This window comes from Quercus suber, unplaced genomic scaffold (assembly GCF_002906115.3).
Source record: "Quercus suber isolate HL8 unplaced genomic scaffold, Cork oak 2.0 scaffold_48, whole genome shotgun sequence".
NCBI classification, from domain to species: Eukaryota; Viridiplantae; Streptophyta; class Magnoliopsida; order Fagales; family Fagaceae; genus Quercus; species Quercus suber.
In genome coordinates, this window is record NW_027069513.1 from 255,288 (window position 1) to 274,695 (window position 19,408).

The 19,408-nt window shown below is 31.2% G+C and overlaps 1 protein-coding gene across 1 annotated transcript; it reads left to right on the forward strand.

Moving 5' to 3' along the window:
• The first annotated feature begins 2,158 nt into the window (after positions 1-2,158).
• Positions 2,159-10,322, forward strand: LOC112001691 (uncharacterized). Its single transcript, XM_065771711.1, has 7 exons — positions 2,159-2,299; positions 2,430-2,480; positions 4,186-4,329; positions 4,425-4,514; positions 5,037-5,143; positions 5,925-6,009; positions 9,960-10,322. The coding sequence occupies exons 1-7, from the start codon at positions 2,174-2,176 to the stop codon at positions 10,056-10,058; spliced, it is 702 nt and encodes a 233-aa protein (XP_065627783.1). The 5' UTR covers positions 2,159-2,173; the 3' UTR covers positions 10,059-10,322.
• The last annotated feature ends 9,086 nt before the right edge of the window (positions 10,323-19,408 follow it).

Sequence of the window (19,408 nt, forward strand, 5' to 3'; positions counted from 1 at the left end):
GACTCGAACTGGAGAGCACACCCAGTCAAGCCCAATACAAGTACCTTGAGACCGAGAGCCCAACTAACTCGACCAACCCCCTAGGTTCTCTATGCTAATTCAAGATTAATCCACTCACTAATTTAGACACTAGTAGCAGTAGCATATAGTCCATGCGATATTATATGCAAAAAATTGAAGAACACTCTTCACAAACACCATCATGATATAGATAAAAGTAGATGACTAATACAAATTAATTTGAATTTAAATTTAAATTACAAAAATTTTAATAGTTTTTTTGAAAAGAACAATTTAAATAGTTAAAATCAATCCATTCTAACAAAAAATTAACCTAAACTTTTATCCCAAAAAGACCAAAATGTTGTTGCAAAAAGCTTTGGATCGCTGTTAATTTAGTTATATTATTTTTAATTTGCATTCAATTTGGTTCTTACATTTTGATAGCATATAAACTATAAACTGTTATTTCAACTTGTTGTCAATTTTTTCTTTATTGATTTCAATTTACAGTCATTTTGGGTCAAAATCTGTTTAGCTGCTGAGTTGATATATGTTTATCAAAGTTTAAAATTTAATATGTATTTTTGTGTTTGGTTGTCAAAAAAGTGCAAAGAAAATTTGTGGTGACCAAATTAAAATAACACAAACCAAAATATAGAGACCAAAATAGTTTTTTTTTTTTTTTGCCTTAATAAAAAGAAAAAGAAAAAGAAAGAAGTAGGGTCAATTTTGTAATTTTTGAGTTTGATAGCAAGCAACGCACGGTTTAGTTTAAACAAAATACATAAAAACGACGTCGTTTGCTTTTTCTCAATTTCAAACAGCCCCTAACGAAACAAAAACCACACCGTAAACCCCTAACCTTTCTTCCTCTCTCTCTCTCTCTCTCTCTCTAAAACCCTGAATAGGGTTTAGGGTTTTGCGAAGATGAATCGAAGGAACACTCGTTTGAGGAGGGAGTACTTGTACAGAAAGAGCTTAGAAGGCAAAGAACGCATTCTCTATGAGAAAAAGCGAATGATCAAAGAAGCCCTTCAAGGTTTGCTGCTTTTTTTTTCAGTTTTTACTCACTCTCTCACATTCATACATACATGAATGTATGAAATTTTTTGTCTTTTTGGTATTTTTGAGATGGGTTTTGATTGTTGGTGTTAATTTTGTATTTTTTGGGGGGGGGGGGTGGGGAGGGGGGTAGATTTTAATGGGAAGCTGAAATGGAGAATGGTAAATAGTGTATAGTGTTACTACTTAATAGTTTGTGTTCTTTAGTTGAGGTTGAATATGGGGTGCTTGTATTGTGTTTAGTTTGACTAATTTGGAAGTGAGCGTTGCTGGATTTTGCTTTTGTTTGATGTTATTGGATTGTGTAGCTTAGGGTGCATTTGGATAAACTACTGCAAAATGGTGTTTTGGATTTAAAATGAGTTTTTGTAAAAAAACTATGTAGAGTTTCTCTTGCAAAACGGAGTTTTGGGTTTTAAAAACGCACTTTTAAGCTCCCAAAATGCCTAACCAAATGGACCCTTAGAGTTTGCATTGGAAAGTCGGAACATGTATACGGATTTTTTTTTTAATAGAGGAATTCGGAAAATGTTGACGGTGTCTGTTGATAAGCTCACATATGAAAGAGTGATTTGAAAGTTTTGTGAATAATGGGATTCATCATGATAACTTGGAAGTTGAAACTCTAGCTTTCTTAGTTTCTACAGTTTGAGTGAATTTGGATTTGGGCTGTACACATTAGGATGACTGCAACGATGGAGCTGTGAAACACTTTGTCTGTGAACATTTTTTTTCCTCAAAGTGTAATTGGATATATGCTTAGGTGTCTAATTATGACATAAAATGTCCAAAAAAGAAAAATGAGCTAATGAAGTTTAGGCACATGGGATAGTTTGCAAATTGATCACACAATATGGAGCCATGGGCAGCTATAGAATTTTTTGTGTGTCATTGTTGATGGATAGATAGACACCAAGATGATTGTATCCAGGAACTTTGTATGTGTGTGTGTGTTGTCTTAAGAAGAATCTTGATTCTGACTTAATTATGATTGTTTACTATCTTTATTTCATGATTGTTTAATTTGTAACTTTTCTAAAGTTGTAATATATATATATATATATGTTAAAATTTTGTTTATGTTTTTATTCTTCTCCCCTGATGGTGCATGCAATTTATTTTAGTCCCGAGGACACATATTGATGATGAGTATGCCAATGCATCCGAAAGAGATCCTAAAATTTTGATAACTACATCCCGTAATCCAAGTGCTCCACTTACACAGTTTGTAAAGGTTGGTAAGGTTTTGATTTGTTCCATATTTCTCAATTAATGTATTCCAGCTGTACTCTAGCTTACTTCATTGGCATTCTGCAAGGAATTTAGTTTTAGTCATGATTGCAATTGTTAGCATGTTCCTGCAGGAATTGAAGTTTGTTTTTCCTAATGCACAACGGATGAATCGTGGTGGCCAGGTTGGTGAACAGCCCTTTTCTCCACCCACATTGCTCTGTGCTGCATTTGCAATTGCTTCATTCTAATATTTCATTCCCATTGGTTCAAGACATGCTTGGAGGCATTAGAATTTGTGGATATCCAATTTCCATGTTGTACCTTTTTGCATCTTATTAATAGATTTATGATTAGAAGAAATATATCATTCTTTACAAAATATTTGATTTTTTTAATAGAAGAACATGCATAATGTGGCTAAAATGTTGTTTTTTGATTGTATCCAGTTTGTGTAACCATCTATCTTATTCCCTTTTTTTGTCAAAAAGATTGTGCTCCCTCCTTCCCAAATTATTGGTCCGCTATTCCATTTTAAGATATACCAAAATGTAGTCCTCTTTGAAGTTGATAAATAAATTTCCTATCTTATCCTTTACTTTATATAAAAACTCAATAATATTCTTTCACTGGAGTTTAAATCAATGAGGGTAGTTATGAAAACTTTTACCTTTTTAACTACAAGACAATGCATTAAATGGTGTTCCGTGTTCCCTTAAAAAGTTGGATTGTTTAATCAGGACCAACAATATGGGATGGGGGTAGTATTAGTGTAGTTGGCCTGTAATTTGTGAAGCTTTTTACTTATAAAAAAAAAAAAATTTGTGAAGCTTTTGCATTTGTCAAACAGACTAAATTGAATTTTAAGTGGAAAACAGAGATGATAATCAACATGTTTTGCTGCCTATTACATACAGAAAGATTTTTATGTGATGTTTTACTTCTCTTTTTGATTCAATTATGTAACTTGCCATTGAGTGAATTGGCACAAACTAGTTGGTTAGTCCATTACAAGGTAATCAAAAGTGAAAGGAGACATTAAGGCGCCAAGTCCTTGTATTGCCCAAGGTGTGAGGCAACCAAAAGGCGCTAGCCTGATTAAAGCAAGCCTCCAAAATCTAAATATAGTTAATATAGATATAGACCTTAAACAATATGTACCTAATGATTTGAAATATTATAATCAAGTGTTTTTAAATGTGTTGCATGAGGAAATTAGGTCTATTAATTGATTTCAAATAGGCTTAACATGTTTTAGGCTCTATTATTTATTCTAATATTAGGCTTACAACAAGCTTCAATAAATTAATTAATGTGAGAATAAGTTTTACAAGCTTCTGTAAATTAATAATCTAATTATAGGTTTGACAAGCCTTCTATTCTTTTTCTTTTAAAAAATTTCTTTTAAAAAATTAAATTTAAACTTATAAAAAAAACCACTGAGTCTCTTGCCTTAGTGCCTTTTTCATGGCTTACGGCAGTTGCCTTGCTCACCTAGGCTCTAAAGGCGAGCTTCGCACTAAAGGTGCCTTGCCTTAAAGCCTTACTGGCGCCTCGCCTCACCCATGTGCCTATGCAAGCAAGGCACTTTGACTACACCAGTCCGTTAGTTCCATTCTTCATTTGAATATTGTGTAGATATATTCACTATTAGTTCTATTCTAGCACATGCTTACATTAGTCTCACTCACTTGAAGAAGTTGTATATAGTTTATCAGCTTATTTTGGAATTCTAATGCTCCTCATTCTTCGGACATTAGAATATGCTACAAGTTATTTTACTGCGATATTAGAAAATTGGTACTCCTACAAAATTCATCCTGATAATGGATACATATGTGATGATGCTAAGCTTGTGGCATAATTTTTTTGAATTTTTCTCCTTTGCAGGTTATTAAAGAAATTATTGAAACTTGCCGTGCACATGATTTTACAGATGTTATCCTAGTTCATGAACACCGTGGTGTGCCAGATGGTATCACTATAAGCCATCTACCCTTTGGTCCAACTGCATATTTTGGATTACTCAATGTGGTAAGTATGATCATATTAGTGTTTTTTGTACTTTTGCTTTGGCTTTGGCCTTGTTGTATGGGGCATCAATATGTTAATAAAGTGTTTGCCTGTAGGTTACAAGACATGACATTAAGGACAAGAAAGCCATTGGAACAATGTCTGAGGCTTACCCACATTTGATACTTAACAAGTTTTCAACAAAGGTATTGTTTATCTTTGTTGGATTTAATCAATATATTATGTCAAGAAAGCTTATTAAAAAAATATGGAGAGTTTTCAACTGTATATTGAGGTTGTGTTCTTGTCAGAAATTATTGGTGAATTCTGCCCCAAGGGCACTGCATATCTAATAGAATGTAGCAAAAATATGGAATGTATCTATGGTTTCTTAAATGAGTTCCGTGAGATGTAAATGTCAGTACCATAAATGGTTTCTCAGTTATTTTAGTATTAAAATTTTAAAAGAACAACTGGAACAAGTACAGGACAAGTAACTTGAAGGATTTTACTGCCAGAAACACAGTAGGAGCCTTTATTTTGGCAGTTTTGGCTTCCCCACTCTCATGGATGTAGCATCAATTCTGCTTTTGTGTTCACTGTTTTATATTTACATTTTTAACAAAAACTTGTTAAAATAACCTCTATATTTTACTTATAAAAAAAGTGTTCCCTGTTTGATCTTATTCAGCTTTTTATTTATTTATTTATTTTTATATTGTTGATAGCTAGGTGAAAGGACAGCAAACATTTTGAAGCATCTTTTTCCAGTGCCAAAGCCAGATACCAAACGCATTATAACTTTTGCTAATGAGTCTGACTATATTTCATTCAGGTTGGTTTATTGTTTGATACTTTTAGTGATGCTTCTATTGGCTATTCTCTAGTTTGTTAAACTTTTGTCAGTAATGATTATGTTAGCTTGGACCTATATTATCTCCATTGACATAAATTACGTGTGAATGTGTGTTCACAATGTTTAACATACAAAAGAAAAAGGGCAAATTGCACTTTCCCTCACTAAACTTTAGGGATGTTGCAGCCAAGAGCCTTGTAACTCAATTGGCACCTCTTGGTGTTTCTAACAAAGGTGTCTAGGGTTCAAATCCACCCTCCCTCAACTATTGAATCATAAAAATAAATAAAAAAGAAAGAAAAAAAGGGGTAGTTTCAATGTTCGCCTAATTGATTGGTAATAGGCAAAGTGCCCCTCTCCATGTTTGTGTGTATTTACAGTAATTAACCTATCAAAAAGTGTGTATTTACAGTAATTAGCATATAAATCAAAAAGAGTAAATTGCAGATTTCCTTCCTAAGCTTTGGGTGGTTGCAATGCCCTTTGCTTGATTGGTTATGTGCAAATTGCCCCCATTGTTTCAAATTTACGTTGGAGTCAATTTTTTTAACAAAAATTTCTAGTTTTTTTCTTAAATTCATGCCCGGGCCCACATGAATATCGATTGAAATGTCACTTATGCCCTTAATGATGCCAATTCTATTTGGATTTCACATGAAATGTCAAATGCCAAATTTTGGAATGAGTCTTGATGTGGAACTATGGCTGAATAGCACACATGTTTGCTTTTGAACCCTATTAACAGCTTGTAAACAATCAGGCATCATATTTATGAGAAGCATGGAGGTCCTAAATCCATTGAGCTTAAAGAAGTCGGTCCTCGGTTTGAAATGCGGCTTTATAAGGTATCTTATGCTACTTTGTTACTTTTCAGTAAAGCTTAATTTTTTTGAAGGATTATTCTCTTTTAATTGTGTGGAAATTGGTTCACAACACCTTAAATAATTTGCTTCTGGTATTACACTATCATATGCTAGCTATTGTTGGGTGCTATTTTGCGTGAATACATAATGATGGTAGGAGATATTTTTGCTTTGTTATTTATGTGATCAACATCCAAGAACCTGTCACAAGTAAGCATGTTCTTGGGGGGGGGGGGGGGAGGCTTCTTAGTATTTTGTAAAGAAGTCATTTCATTATTTTCCTTTTAAGATATTGGAACTATGATCAAATGGGATTTTCTTTCACATTCTCTATTTAGCTGATGTTCCATAATATTTCTTGTCATGAATCCTCTTTTTCGTCATTGTTGGTTTAGAGGTTTTGAGTACTACTATACAGCTGAAACAAACTGATATCACTATCATCATTATATGTTGCTTTGTGACAATTAGAGCCTACTTTTTTCAATAAAATTTATTTCTCACACACACACACACACACAGATATATATAAGGTCTAGCTAAATTTGCACCTCCCCTTATAAGTTCTAGGTGGAGGATAATGTTGTGGGTTCAAGACCCATCAGCTGCATGTGTAATTATCCAATGTGTGCATATTGGTTTGTAAATCCATTTTCTTCCTTTGTCTTAGGTTTTCTCAATATGAGTTTAAATTGGTACATTCCTTTTCTGATGGTATTTATTTAAGGTTGTGTTTGTTTCGGGTGAAAACCGCTTCCGGAAAATAAATATTTTTCAGAAATGCTATTTTCGGGAAAGGAAAATGTATTCAAGTGTTTGGCTGCATTATGAAAATTGTTTTAGAAAATGTTTTAATGTGTTTGGTTGCATTCTGAAAATGTTATTTTCTTACAAGTTTCTCACATTTTCTCAACCATTTTCTCAGTTTCTAAACAAATTTCATAATACAAAATTTCAATATATAAACTTAAAAGAAACAAAAATCAAAACAGAGCATTCATTAAACTCAAAATTCGGTCACAGAGGGAGAGAGGGAGGAAGAGAGAGTGATCGCCAATTGAGGGAAAGGGAGAGGTAGATCGAGAAAGAGAGAGATCCGGCATGGGTGGGTCATGGGTGCGATCTCGCCAGTGCTGGGGTGCGACGAGACCAGTGCACGATCTTGCCGTTGGGTGCGGTGGTGCGATCTGAGCTCGTGGTGCGATTTGGGGTTGTGCGCGATCTCGCCGTCTCTACTCTCTCTTCTTGCGATTTGGGGTTGGAGATGGGTTTTGGACCGTGGGGCGGCACGATCTGGGCTGGCTGGAGCTTGGGTGGGCTGGCCGGAGCTTGGTTGAGGTGAGCTTGGATATGGGTTTTGGGTGTGTGCTTGAGCTCCCTCTCTGTCTTTGGGTGCGATCTGAGCTCTCTCTCACTCTCTCTCTTCTGGTGTGTTTTCCGGAAACACTTTGAAGGTAAAATAGAAATGTAAAAGCATTTCCGGGTCAAAGGCTCATTTTATACGGTCAACTGAAAAGCATTTCCGAAAAATTTATTTTCCATGTGCAACCAAACACCCGCATTTACGGAAAAGCATTTCCGGAAGTGGTTTTCACCCGAAACAAACACAGCCTAAATCCTCCTGTCATTATCATCTCCTTTTATGCTTCCCTATTCTTGTTCATTATATTTATCCAAACTTGTCCTTAACTTCATGTTTCATTGGGACCCTTAGCCATCCCCTCTATTTGGCTTGATGTCATTCATCAATTAATTGGTGAGCATTTGTTGTGTCTACACAATCTATCTTCTTCTCTTCTTTTTACCTTCTTCTGTTCTGTGTCCACCAGAACTATCTCTTTATTGTGATGCCGTAGCACCCCCCATTTTTTAGTAATTATAGCTGAAAGGCACTGATCCTTAGGGCATTGGGCTCAGTAATGACCTAAATATATACATCTTAGCATTGGATTTCTTCATTACCTTTGAGGTAGAATCCCGCCACTTCACTGGAATCAGCAAAGTTTTCTTAAGTATACATTTTTAACAATAATTAGGTTTTTTCTGGTTATCTTTACTAGTTTAAACAATTTCAAACATTGGACTGTATTTTTGGATGGATCATTTGAAGACCAGATGTTTCTAAGATGGGATCGTAGTGGTGTTGCCAAAGTAAATAAATAATAAAGCAACTGAATTAGAAAGAAAATATGTGTGATGTGATCTTTAAAGATGGTGAAGTGCTATGCTGTGAAGCATAAGATTGTGATTTGACTCTTGTGAGTGGCCACTTTGAAAGTATTTGAGGATAGCCACCCCTCCTAGAATCCCACTTATAGGAACTAGCACTAGGAAATGGCCTTTATTATATGAACTGGTATAAAAGGTCTTCATAGTTTTTTTCATTTTGTGTATCAACCTTCTGGCTGGTAGCTTTGTTAACTTTCTACCCAACAAATGTTGTTCCCTTTGAAAAAGTGTACATTGTAACAGCATTGTAACAGAATCATATTGACTGATTTGACTTCAATCTTAAATGCTGTCCTTAATACTATAATGTGGGAATAAAAGAGAGGAACAGTTGTAGCGAAGGATCATTTGGGGGAGTAGGAAAAACTTACCCACTGATATTTGAAATGCACATTTTTTGGAATAGAGCAAATTGAAGGGTGGAGGACAACGTTTTTCTGGTTAAGGAAGTCTATGGCTGCAAATGGCTCTTATTTCCTCAATGCTATATTAAATGACTCTTATTTCCACAAAGCTATATTACTGCCCTTTGGCATTTAATTATAAATTTAACCTTTGGGAGTGATGACCATTCTGGCGTTCAATTCAAGGTGGGTAAGAATCTTTTGTGATTGTCTGCAATCTGCATTAGCCAATAGCCACAGCATCACTTTGTTCCAAATATCAATGAGGTTTATGTCCGTTGATAAGTAAATCCAAAGACTTGTGATCCTGGAGGGGTAAAAAGATTACAAATCTACAAATATATTTCTGAAATGCTCACACATAACTAAATAAATATTATATGTGCACGTGTGTGTGTATGTATATATTCCCTTTGTTGACAGGGGGAGTCTTAGTTCATATTAAACCTGATTGATCTTTGGGTTTTATGTCCTCAAATATATATTACTACTCTTTGGGCTTCAAATTATATAGAAAAACACTTGGGAGTGGTAGTCACTCTGGAGTTAAATTCATGGTGGGTAAGAGTGCTGGTTTATGATAGCCTGCATTAGCCACGGCATCACGCTGTACCAGATATCCTTGAGGTTTATGTCCATTGATGAGTAATCCGAAGACCTGTGATTCCTGAGATTCCTGAGGGGTATAAAGATTGTAGATCTATACAAACATATTTCCAAAATTAATAGTTTTTTTTTTGGTTGTTGTGTTGTTGGAGAAAAAGGACCTTAATTCATATTAAATAAGCGTGAGTGATATATGGGTGTACCTATGCTAATTGTTTTGTCAAACAATAGAAGACCTTTTTCCATAGTATGTTGTTTTTTATGGTTCCTTAGCACATTGCCTGTACTTTGGTTTTTTATTGTACCTTTTCATCCTTTTTTGGAATGAAGCATTATTTACTTGGCAATTGGAAAAAAAAAAAAAAAAAAGAACCAAGAACAACAACAGGAGACCTTATCTCCACAGTTTTTAATACTCACAACATGTCAAACCCAAGACCTTGACTATTAAAGGTGTGGAAATGGGCTACCCTAATGATGCCACTGGTTATACGCCGTTAATTTTAGTTGTAATGCTTTTGATCCACTTGAGCTGATGCCAAGCTTTCTATTGGTGTCTATAGTTCATCAGCATCTATTCATAATTTGTTGCTCTCTACTTAGATGATGGATTGCTCTCTGTAATTTTTAGCTTGTTATGTAATTTGCTTGTATTTGATTGTTCTACTCGGTGTCTCTTTGTTGCTGTCTCAGATAACATTAGGAACATTGGATCAAGATGAAGCTCAGACTGAATGGGTCATCAGACCATACATGAACACAACCAAGAAAAGGAAGTTTCTTGGGGATTGATGCCACCTTAGAGAAAATATTATGCTTTGTTTTGCAGCGATTTTGCCCCAGATATGCTTAAGCTAGTTGCTTTATATTTATAGAAATGTGAAACATCATAAATTTGATGATGGAACCTTTTTAGTTTCATTTGAGGGATTTGAGGAAGTGGCAAAATTTTTTTTTCTTCATATTTGTAATTGTGATTTGTGAGGCTGCGATATTATCTCCATGGGAGAAAGTGGGGGCTTAGCATAATTAATAAGCAATTTAAATTTCGTGCCATTTGAATATTATTTATGACAAAGTTTGGCTACAAACTTGGTTTTAGCCTAAGGCTACAACTTAAATTAAAAAAAAAAAAAAACATGGTTATGTATTTTGAAAATCTAACTATTAGAATTTATATTATTTATGTTCTTAACACGCATGTCAAATTTTCTACTAATCAAAAATATTATTAACTTTTCAATCCAAAAACTTACTTTTTATGCATAATTTTATTCTACAAAATTTGAAATTTAAACTTTGATTGATGACATAGCTATTGGTATTTAATTTTTTGAAAATTTTGTAAGTACGAAGGATATATGAAGAAAATGTAATTTAATGGTGAATTTGTCAAAATTCATACTCAATAAAAAGATATTAAGTGAAGTTCTAGCCTTAAACTATAACAAAGTTTGTTGCCAAAGTTTATCCAATTATTTACTATTCAATTTATAAATTTTTTTTTTTTTTGCGTAATTTTATATTGCAAAATTTGAAATTTAAACATTTAATTGATAATATAACTTTTGATGTTTGATCTTTTAGAAATTTTGCAAGCATAAAAGACATAAGAAGAAAATGTAATCCATGATGGATTTGTCAAAATTCATATTCAATAAAAAGACATTGAGTGCAGTTGTAGCCATTGACTAACAAAGTTTGGCCAATTGATTTATTTAAATAATATACATGAATAATTTTAAATGGACGAAATTCCAATGACTATCATTCTTACTAAAATATTAACATGGCTACTTATTACAAAAATTAAACTATTAAATTGCATGTTATTTATGTTTTTAATATACATATCATTTTTTTTTTTCCAAACGAATATTATTTATTGTTCGATTCGCAAATTTATTTTTTATGCATATTTTTAGACTATAAAAATTTAAACTTTAGACATTTGATTAATGACATAGTTATTAGTCTTTAATTTTTTGAAAAGATTGAAAAGATACAAATACAGAGAATATAATAAGAAAATATTATGGATTAGATGAAAGGACAACAACCGTAAATTAATAAACAATGTTTGTAGAGACCAAGTTTAAAATCCAAGCTCACGGTGTGAATGAACTTAGGCCCAAAGAGGCCTAAAATAATAAATTTGTAGAAAATGGGTTTGAATACTGGCTGTCATTGACCGAACAACCTTTAAATGGATCCAGATGATAAGAGAATAAAAAGAAGAAGATAAGTAATGAAGAAAAATTATCCTCGGCAAAGTCCGAGGAGATATAATCTTTTGTATTACTATCAAGCTCAATTACAAGTTTGTTTATCAAACGCTACAATCTTTCTTCTCCTCAATTCTCGATCCTCTATTCTAGTTGCCCCTCTTCCCTTATATACTCCCCTCTTTTTCATCTCCACCTTCCACGTGTATGCAGGATAGTCGGTGTTGATGCTTGTCCCATCAACCCTTCCCATAAGTCTTCACGTAGTAGCTGTAAGGCTGAAAAGCACTGTTCAAGTATCACCTCTATATTAATGCACTTAGGGAGTTAGCTGCAGAGCATTAAATGCGGATGTGACAGCTTTTGTAGATATTTGTTGCATTTCTCTACTCCTTTTCTATCCAATGTCTGCCTTCTAACTATTATACAACCTGGTAGGATGTTCAGGACGGTAGGACATTCCTACTGATCGCAGATCCACATTTTCGACATGACTTCTCTCATCGGACAACTTTTGGACTATTATGTACAATCCCTATTTCTTTCTCTTCTACCATTCTCATAATAATATTGTTTAACCATTCTCGGACTGGTTAATATCCTCGGACTAAGCCATAGGCCCGATATATATAGTTTTAATAGTACCTCCTAGCTATCTGCCCCCACAATGTTAATCAGCATTCCCTCTCATTAAGGTTCTTGCTCTTGTGCATTAAACATTAAACCTAAGGCCCCCTCTTATTAAAAGGGGGAAAGAGATATTGCTTGGACTAAAAAAAATTATTGTGGCTAACCATATTACTGTTGCGAGTCAGCAAAATAATCATGCTGGCCGACAAAGTTGATCATAAATCAAATTCACTTTTTCAAAAGTAAGCACTCAAAGTTTTTGCCTTTTCTTGTCCTCATTTATTTATTTATTTTTACTGTTGCTGGTCATCAATATAATTCACTGGCTAACGTAAGTTAAAAGATATTTTTAATGGGCACCTTAGGTCAATTGTTATATATTATTTTTAAAAAATTTTGACATAATTTTTATGAAAAATAAAAAAAATTAAGTATCAAAATATTTATTACTTTTTTTTTCTTTAAAAACTTTTTTAAAATAGTTTGTTAATGAGAATTTTAATCTATAATTTCTGCTCCTAATGATAAAGAAATTTCAACCTCTAGCGTTTAGTCATGATATAGCTCTTTATCATTAAACCAGAACACCAATTAGTTTTTCATGTAGATGAAAATTAAACCTCAGATCTTTTACTTAATTATAAAAAATTTTACCAATTAAGTTAATTAGAACCAATATTAACAATTGCACTTAAGTCGTCTTTTAACGTTTCAAAAGTAAATACTAGAGTCTTTCTTTCTTCCTTTGCAGTTACAAACACTACAGGAATGCTAACCCAAGAATATAATGGCTGAAGTAACACCAAACATTCTAACATACTAACATCTAAATTGGTAAGTTTATAAGTGAAATTTTGTACATTAAACCGACGAAGATAAACTAGAGAAATTAACTTCTCTCACTCACTTTATAGTAGTTGGTAGGAAATGGGAACCACCACAACTAATAGCACATGCACAGCTACAAAAGAAAGAATCAAAATTTTCAATTATTGTACTTCCTGGAAAAGGTGCAATGACCGTGCTTGAGATCCACCAGGACCACTATGCGCAATTATTCATTCATTTCATTGAAATCAATTCAATGGTTCACATTTGATTCACACCTTTAGTGGTAAAGGACCATTATGTTGCACGCCTTAAAAGCAAAAGATGAATTTAAAAAAAAAAAAAAATATATATATATATATATATATATAAGTGATAGGTTTAATTATAATATCCTCTTCTTTATGCTATTTAAGACGTATAAAGGATAAATTGTTTGTAAAGAGTACTAGAAACAAATTCTAACTACAAGTAACATTATTTACAAAATATCTATTCTTATATAATAACTGAATGTAAAATGCATTATATTTTCTTAAAGAATAAAAAAAAACATGGTTATGTATTTTAAAAGTCTAACTATTGGAATTTATTTTCTTTATGTTCTTAACACGCATGTCAAATTTTATACTAATAAAATGTTATTTACTTTTTGATTTACAAACATACTTTTTATGCTACAAAAATTTGAAATTTAAACTTTAATTGATGATGTAGCTATTGGTATTTAATCTTTTGAAAATTTTGTAAGCATAAAGGATATATGAAGAAAATGTAATTTAATGGTAGAGTTGTCAAAATTCATACTCAATAAAAAGATATTAAGTGGAGTTCTAGCTTTAGACTATAACAAATTTTGTTGCCAAAGTTTATCATATTATTTATTATTCCATCTATAAACTTATTTTTTGTGCATAATTTTATACTACAAAACTTGAAATTTAAACATTTAATTGATAACATAACTATTAATATTTGATCTTTTGAAAATTTTGCAAGAATAAAAGATATAAGAAGAAAATGTAATCCATGATGAATTTGTCAAAATTCATATTTAATAAAAAAAAATATTAAGTGCAGTTATAACCATTGGCTAACCAAGTTTGTAGACAAATTTTATCATTTTTCTAATAAGTCAATTGATTTGTTTAAATAATACACATAGATAGTATCAAATGTACAAAGTTCCAATGACTACAATTCTCACTAAAAAATTAACATGGCTATAAATTGCAAAAATCAAACCATTAGATTGTATGTTATTTATATTTTTAACATATATGTCAATTTTTTTTTCCAATTGAATATTATTTACTATTCGATTCATAAATTTATTTTTATACATACTTTTAGACTACAAAGATTTAAAATTTAAACATTTAATTAATGACATAACTATTAATTTTTAATTTGTTGAAAATATATAAGTGAACATAATAAGAAAATATTATGGATTAGATGAAAGGACAACAACTGTAAAATAGCAAACAATGTTAATCAGCATTTAGCCAAAAAAAAAAAAAAGTTAATCAGCATTCCCTCTCATTAAGGTCCTTTCTCTTGGGCATTAAACCTAAGGCTCCCTCTTATAAAAAGGGGAAAAAGGATATTACTTGGACTAAAAAAGAATTATTGTGGCTAAGCATATTACTGTTGCTAGTCAGCAAAATAATTACACTGGCTGACAAAGTTGATCATAAATCAAATTCGCTTTTTCAAAAGTAAACACTCACAGGGGCAAAGGTAAATGCCTCACAGCTAGTTAAAGGTAAGTCTTTTGTCTTTTCTTGTCTTCATTTATTTATTTATTTATTTTTATGGAATTTATTTATTAATTTTTATGGTTCCTAGTCAGCGATATGGCTTTCTAGTACGTTATTGTAAAAATATTTGTGGGTAAAAAATTATATGAAAAAACGTGTAAAATTGATTAAACATTGAAAATTATTGTTTAAACAGTAATTCCAAACACTCTCATAATTCATTGGCTACCATAATTTAAAAGATATTGTTAATCGGTACTTTTAAGTAAAATGTTAATCTCTTATTTATAAAAAAAATTTGATACGACTTTTATAAAAAATAAAAATAACTAGTATTAAAATATTAATTACCTTTTTCTTTAAAAAACTTTTTCAAAATAGTTTGTTAACAATTACATTTTTTTTTTTAGAGAATTTCAATTTATGACGTCTACTATGATAAAAAGCTTTTCTTAAATGGTTTGTAACAATTGCACATTTTTTTAGACAGTTTTCTAAAATAGTTTGTTAACAATTGCACTTATTTTTTTAAATAGTTTCTAATTATGATGTCCGCTTCTGATGATAACTTTTTATCATCAAACTAAGATACCAATCTATTTTTAGTATAGCGGAGATTGAATTTCAAATCTCTTATTCAACAATCAAAGATTTTACAAATTGAGTTAACTGAACCTGCATTAACAATTGCAGTTAAGTTATCTTTTAACCTTTCAAAATTAAACACTAGAGTCTTTCTTTCTTCCTTTGCAGGTACGATCACTACAGGAATGCTAACCCAAGAATATAATGGTTTAAGTAACACCAACCATTCTAAGATACTAACATCTAAGTTGTAAGTTTATAACTGAAATTTTTTAAACTGACGAAGATAAGCTAGAGAAATTACGAGCTTGTATGGTATATAAATTTAAACAACAATTTTCAATTTTTTTTTAAACTATATATAGATAAAAAAAATATAAAAATACGTATAGTATTTAAAAATTAAAAATATATATTTAAATTGACGTAACAAACAAACCCTACTTCTCTCACTCACTTTGGAGTAGTTGGTAGGAAGTGAGAGCCACCGCACAGCATAGCTACAAATGAAAGAGTCAAATTTGCAATTATTGTGCTTCCTGGAAAAGGCGCAATGACAGTGTTTGGGATCCACCACTACGCGCAATTATTCATTCATCCCGTTAAAATCAGCTCAATGGTTCACATTTGATTCACATTTTTTTTTTTTATAAATATAAGTGATAAATTTAAGGTAAAATATCATTTTCGTCCTTAAACTATCATAAAAGTTTGTTTTTAGTCCCTAAACTTTTAAAAGTTCGTTTTTCGTCCCTAAACTTTCACAAAAGTTCGTTTTTCGTCCCTAAACTTTCAAAAGTTCTATTTTCGTCCCTAAACTTTTCCAAATGTATTGATTTTCATCCCTCTCACATCAGTACACTGTCAAAGCCACATTAGCACTCCGTCAGACGGAGAGACAAAAATCAATATGTTTGGAAAAGTTTAGGGACGAAAATAAAACTTTTGAAAGTTTAGGGACGAAAAACGAACTTTTGTGATAGTTTAGGGACGAAAAACGAACTTTTGTGATAGTTTAGGAACGAAAATGACATTTTACCCTAAATTTAATTATAACCCCCTTCTTTTTTATACTATTTAAGACGTATAAAGAATAAATTATTTATAAAGAATACTAAAAATAAACTTTATTTGCACATTATATTATTTATAAAATATTTAGTTTTATATAATAATTGAATGTTAAATGTATTATATTTTTTTGAAGAAAAAAAAACTTACAAAATTTTAAACATTTTTAAATAACAAATATTGATAGCTTAGTTTAAAAAATCGCTGAATTTTGTCATGCATAGTGCAAGTTTATGACTAGTATTAAAATAAATATACTGTCTTAGGTTGTCACTAATACAACACATGTCAACTCATTTAAAGAATATAACCCAAAGTGATTAACATATCTTTACAAATTTTAAACATTTTTAAATAACAAATATTGATAGCCTAGTTTAAAAATCTAACATATTGTATCAACTATAATTTATTAGAAAATAATCAAATTATTTTAAGAATGGCTTGGAACTCCCTTATAAGCCTCATTTATTATTTTAACTTTTTACTTGGAAAAAAAAATCGCTGAATTTTGTCATGCATAGTGCAGGTTTATGACTAGTATTAAAATAAATATACTGTCTTAGGTTGTCACTAATACAACACATGTCAACTCATTTAAAGAATATAACCCAAAGTGATTAAATATTTTTATATTTTGTAAACACATAAATTTTAATTATTATTAGAATATAAATTCTTCTTAAATTTTATTTCATATAATTATACTATAAAATCTAAAAGTTCTTATTACAAGAGTTTCCACCAGAATTTATAAATACAAATCTAAAAACGATAAAATGAAATGAGACATTTTTCTTTATTTTTGATGAAAGAGAAGGGGTCTTAGAGTTTCAAATTTCAATAGAGAATTCAATGCCATACGTAATTATTCAATTTGATATTTAAATTATAATTTACATAGGAAAGAAATGAATTTTATTTATATAAATTAAACGAGTTTAATTGTGTCAAAATGGGTCAATCCATCTTAATAGAGATAATGAATCAAATCATTTGGAGTTATTCACATTATATTGGACAATGAAAATTAACTATAAAAATTCAAATTATCTTTGGAGAATGTATTTTTTGTGTTATCCAATGTTGATAAGATTATTGAAACTCAACAAACTCATTTCCTTTTTCCCTTAAAGATTATCTATTTTGATTGATTTTTTATGAAGAGATAGGCATATCCGATTCCTTTTGTTTATTACTTAAAAATACAATAAAAATAAATAAATCAGTTAGTCCTATACTTCTTCAATCTTCTTCTTTTTCATGAACAACCTTATCAAACAACTTCCACTCATTTTCTTAATTTTAATTTTTACTGTTGGGAAGTAAACTTCATAGTTCCTTCCAACTAGTCAAATTTGTCCTTTTATTTTCTTATCTTCTTTTTCAGAAACACTTCCACTACATTTATTATTTATTTTTAGGAACTAAAGTTCCTTCCACTAGCTGAACAACTTGACCCGGCATTGAATTTTCTTCACATAAAAGTTACAAACTGAAACATTACAAGAAAAGACCCTTCAATTGTAACCTCAAAATAATTGTTTGAGTAAAGCACACCAACCATTCTACTTGTTCATTATGATCCTTTCAACCTAAAAAAAAAATTGTTGATCTAAAATCAAAGCTGGATGTATTTATTTCCATTGCTTCTTTAGTTTAATTCTAAGTGAAAATATTTAAAATTGAATAACTGTAATTTTGTATAATAAACCCATGAAAATAAACTCAATTAACTAGATAAATTCCTTTGTCTCACACACTTTTTAGTTTTTAGTAGTTGATAGGAACCACACTTTCAGCAAAAATAAAAAAGTTGATAGGAACCACACAGACTGATAGGCAATACCGCAGTACAGCTGCACAAAGAGCCATATATGTCAGATTCTTTCTCAATTATTGTGCTTATAACGTGTCTCGAATCCACCTCAACGCGCAATTATTCAATCACCTTATTGAATTCAATTCAATGGCTATCTAGTAATACCTCCAAACCCCCACGTTTTCCTTGAACTCGAAGGGCCAATTTATGGTGTGCCCTTGTTTAGCGTGGATAGAATCTTTCTCTCTTTTGTACGAGGTATTTGGAGTCTTTTGATTAAATATTGCTAATTTTGAAACATATTTGCGTTATAGGTACTGTTACAAGTTATTTGGAGATTTGAGGAGAGAGATTGAATTTCGGCAACAGTGTTGCCGAAATTCCAAGAAAAGTAGGAGAGAGAATGCTGGAAAAGGTGGTAAGAGAAAAATGGCGAATTACGACAACACTGTTGCCGTAATTCGCTGCCCAAATATCTGCCGGGCACTGTGAGACGAAGTGCTCTGAGTGGTACCCCAAACTAACTAAAAAAAATTTGTCCCTATTATGGCAATACCATTGCCGAAAATTGGAGTGGAAAAAAAAAAGTGAATACCGAAATTTGTGAGGAATTTAAAAAAAAAAATATAATGTGCTACGTACACAATATTTTTACAATATTTTCACAATAAATTACAGGTAATTGGTTATTATTAATTCAAATTTAAATTTAACATTGAGATTACTATTTTAATCCAACAATAACAATAAGTAACAACCTGACACTTAGAATTTGTTGTAAAAATATTGTAAAAATTGTGTGCACTACATTTCTTAAAAAAAAAAAAAAAATCCCAATTGTGGCAATGGTATTGCCGAAATACCATTGCCACATTCCCAATGGTATTTCGGGTATTTTGGCAATACCATTGCCGAAATACCTTGGGCAATTTTTTTTTTTTCAATTGTGGCAATGGTATTTCGGCAATACCATTGCCACAATTAGGAATTTTTTATTTTTATTTTTTTTAGAAATGAAGTGCATACAATTTTTACAATATTTTTAGAACAAATTCTAAATATCAGGTTGTTACTTATTGTTATTGTTGGATTAAAATAGTAATCTCAATGTTAAATTTAAATTTGAATTAATAATAACCAGTTACCTGTGATTTGTTGTGAAAATATTGTAAAAATATTTTGTACGTAGCACATTATATATATATATATATTTTTTTA

Bases quoted from the DNA above. Each gene is read 5' to 3' on its own strand.
- LOC112001691 (XM_065771711.1), top strand. From the start codon at position 2,174: ATGCAATTTATTTTAGTCCCGAGGACACATATTGATGATGAGTATGCC. The intron at 4,330-4,424 runs GTAAGTATGATC...GTTTGCCTGTAG, and splicing joins ATTTTGGATTACTCAATGTG to GTTACAAGACATGACATTAA. The intron at 6,010-9,959 runs GTATCTTATGCT...TTGCTGTCTCAG, and splicing joins TTGAAATGCGGCTTTATAAG to ATAACATTAGGAACATTGGA.